Consider the following 2,667-nt stretch of genomic DNA (forward strand, 5'->3'; position numbering starts at 1 on the left):
GAACACGAATCAGAGCACGTTGTATGGTTTCACATATCGAACACTGGACAACCGAATAAATTTTCTTTGAAATGCGAAGCTACCGGTGATCCCGAACGGTAAGCAATGATAAACTGCAATGCTAATTCCACTCCCTGTACTATGTGTAACGGGGTAAATTGAACTGTTTCAATTTGAGCATAACCGTTTCTGAAAATTCAATTCAACAATTTACACACATTGTCCAAATGCGAACTTTGCAATAAGAATAATTTAAATAATTGCTTAATGTGAAATAAGTGACGCGTGAAATTCCTTCCTTCGATAATTTGTAGCAAATAGCAAAAATGAGAAATTGCCTTTATACAAACTATACACGTCAACCAAGTCGGCATCACAATAAGCACATGCGCCGTATGTTTCAAGATAAGCTGATGGAACCAATCTTATACGTATTCTACATAGTCGCCATCGCTTGTCATCGCTCCCATGCGAGAAAGATGCAATCAATTTTTGCCAAAGCAAAGTACTGCCAGAAATAGTGGTATATATATTTGTTTAGTCGAAGCAAAATTGAAAGACTGTCGCTTGAAGCGTTTAGTATCTTTTCATGCGGAAAAGTCACAGCTTAATTTCCAGTCAGTCATAACTCATATATTTATAATAACTAGAAAATATTTAAGATACAAAATCACTCAAACCTTTTCATCATATTCTGTAAACTATTGTTTTATTATGCTTCTGATTTCTGTTTTGCATTTCATAATATTACCATAAAATTCAATTTCTAACAGATTATAACTAGCTAGCTGCTTAACCGTTGGAAAGAAAATGTTGCATTGTCTAGCGTTTTCTACTCATTGCAATGCTAGCTAGCTGTCACAGCGAAAAGTCAATCTAGAGAAGCAGCAGTAGCAACAAGGAAGATAATCATTTAGTTTAAAAAGAAAAACATGAACAGTTTGCGTCAAGAGACAATCTCATTTCCTTTAACAATCTGTTAAGTCAACCGTCAAAAAATGAAAAAATAACAATACCTCGTTATATTAAATTTACGCGTTTATTTAACCAAAAATAATTTAAATACATATATAATTTTTAAAATTCATACATTAATTCTTTATTAATAGTAGATTTTAAAGTACTGAGCTGATTTTATTCAGCTCTTTTCAATGAGATTGGGCAGTATTGCACGCGATAAGTGCATTTGGTAATTTAATTTTGATTTTCTAAACATGAATTCTAAATGAACATCAAAATCAATTATAAATTCCTCATTCGGTGGCATGATTAATAGGAAAATTATTCCGTATCTCACGTCAAAACAATTTTTACATCTAATTCCATTATTTGTTTGCATTAATTGAAAGCCTCCAACAGTGATCTGATACGACCTCAATTTGAATAAAATAAACTGATAAATCTATCTTTATTTGCGTACTATGCATTGCAGTTTTCCTTATTCTTTTAAATGTTTTACAACAATAACCATTATTTTTTAAATTAATTTAATGAACTGAAAAACTTTATACCGCCGGAAAGCAATTTATACTAAAACTTAATGTTTGTTAATTAATTAAGAAAATTTGAACACAAGAAAAAAGTACATATATGTATGTATGTGTGTGTCATTTTACTGATGTTCGTATCTGGGAGAGTTTTATTAGCATACAATTTTCCGTTTCGATCCATGTCAAGGTGAAAAGGTGACAAAACTGACAATTGGACCCTACCGGACATTGCCTAGTGATAATGCGTATTATATCTGTTCTGAAAGAGGCATATAGACTTGCAAACAATAGACTGAATTCTTAATGCTAGGAAACTGAGAATTTGCATTTTTAATGAATGAAAATTAAAAACTACCTCTTATTTCTCAAGTTTGTTCAAAAGAGCAAAGTACGTTTGTTGGCCTTGTTTTGAATTAGCTTAAATTAGTATTGATGATTTCATTGATAAATATTTTATCAATAAAATCATGTTCGAAAAAACAGGAAGTAAAATTTTAATAAAAATCAATAAGGCAATTAATTGTTAACTACGTTGATTTGACTAACTGAATTATTTTGTAGTTTCATGTGGTTCAAAAATGGAAAATCATTTGTTGTTGATGGACACCGAGTAATTTGGCAAAGAGCCGGCCAATCCGGTAGTATTACATTTCTACACCCTCAAGTCGATGATCAGGGCTATTATCAATGCAGCGTATCAAATATTTATGGTGTGGCGATGTCTCACATTTTTAAAGTAAAAACTGGAGGTAATTTTAAATATTCTCATCTTAAGTTTAAATACACTTCAAAAATATATATTCAAGTTTTGAATTACTTCGATCGACGGCCCGTGAAAGATGTTATCGTTGAAGAAGGTCAACCTTTGACATTAGAATGCAATAAACCTTACGGTGTTCCATCACCCACAATATTTTGGTTATACAGAGATTTGAAAAAAAGTTACGCTATGGATACGATTCACCGAGAACATATAACAAGTAAGAAAATGCAGAACACAGAACTCTAGTAATATTACACAGAAAAGAAAAAACAATAAATGTTGTGTAAGGATTTGAAATGATGATGATGATGATAATTTCAGTTGAATAAAATATACCGTAGTATGTTAGATAAAAAATAAAAAAAATAAAAAAAAAACTTACAGTTCATTTATTTTCTAAATTTTACAGTTGAT

General features: G+C 30.9%; 1 protein-coding gene across 1 annotated transcript; it reads left to right on the top strand.

Moving 5' to 3' along the window:
* The first annotated feature begins 2,055 nt into the window (after nucleotides 1-2,055).
* Tsp_13282 (neuroglian) lies at nucleotides 2,056-2,499 on the top strand. The gene is made up of 2 exons (XM_003370438.1): nucleotides 2,056-2,239; nucleotides 2,297-2,499. The coding sequence occupies exons 1-2, from the start codon at nucleotides 2,056-2,058 to the stop codon at nucleotides 2,497-2,499; spliced, it is 387 nt and encodes a 128-aa protein (XP_003370486.1).
* Nucleotides 2,500-2,667: the final 168 nt, after the last annotated feature.

Source organism: Trichinella spiralis (genome assembly GCF_000181795.1).
Source record: "Trichinella spiralis strain ISS 195 chromosome Unknown Scfld750, whole genome shotgun sequence".
NCBI lineage: Eukaryota > Metazoa > Nematoda > Enoplea > Trichinellida > Trichinellidae > Trichinella > Trichinella spiralis.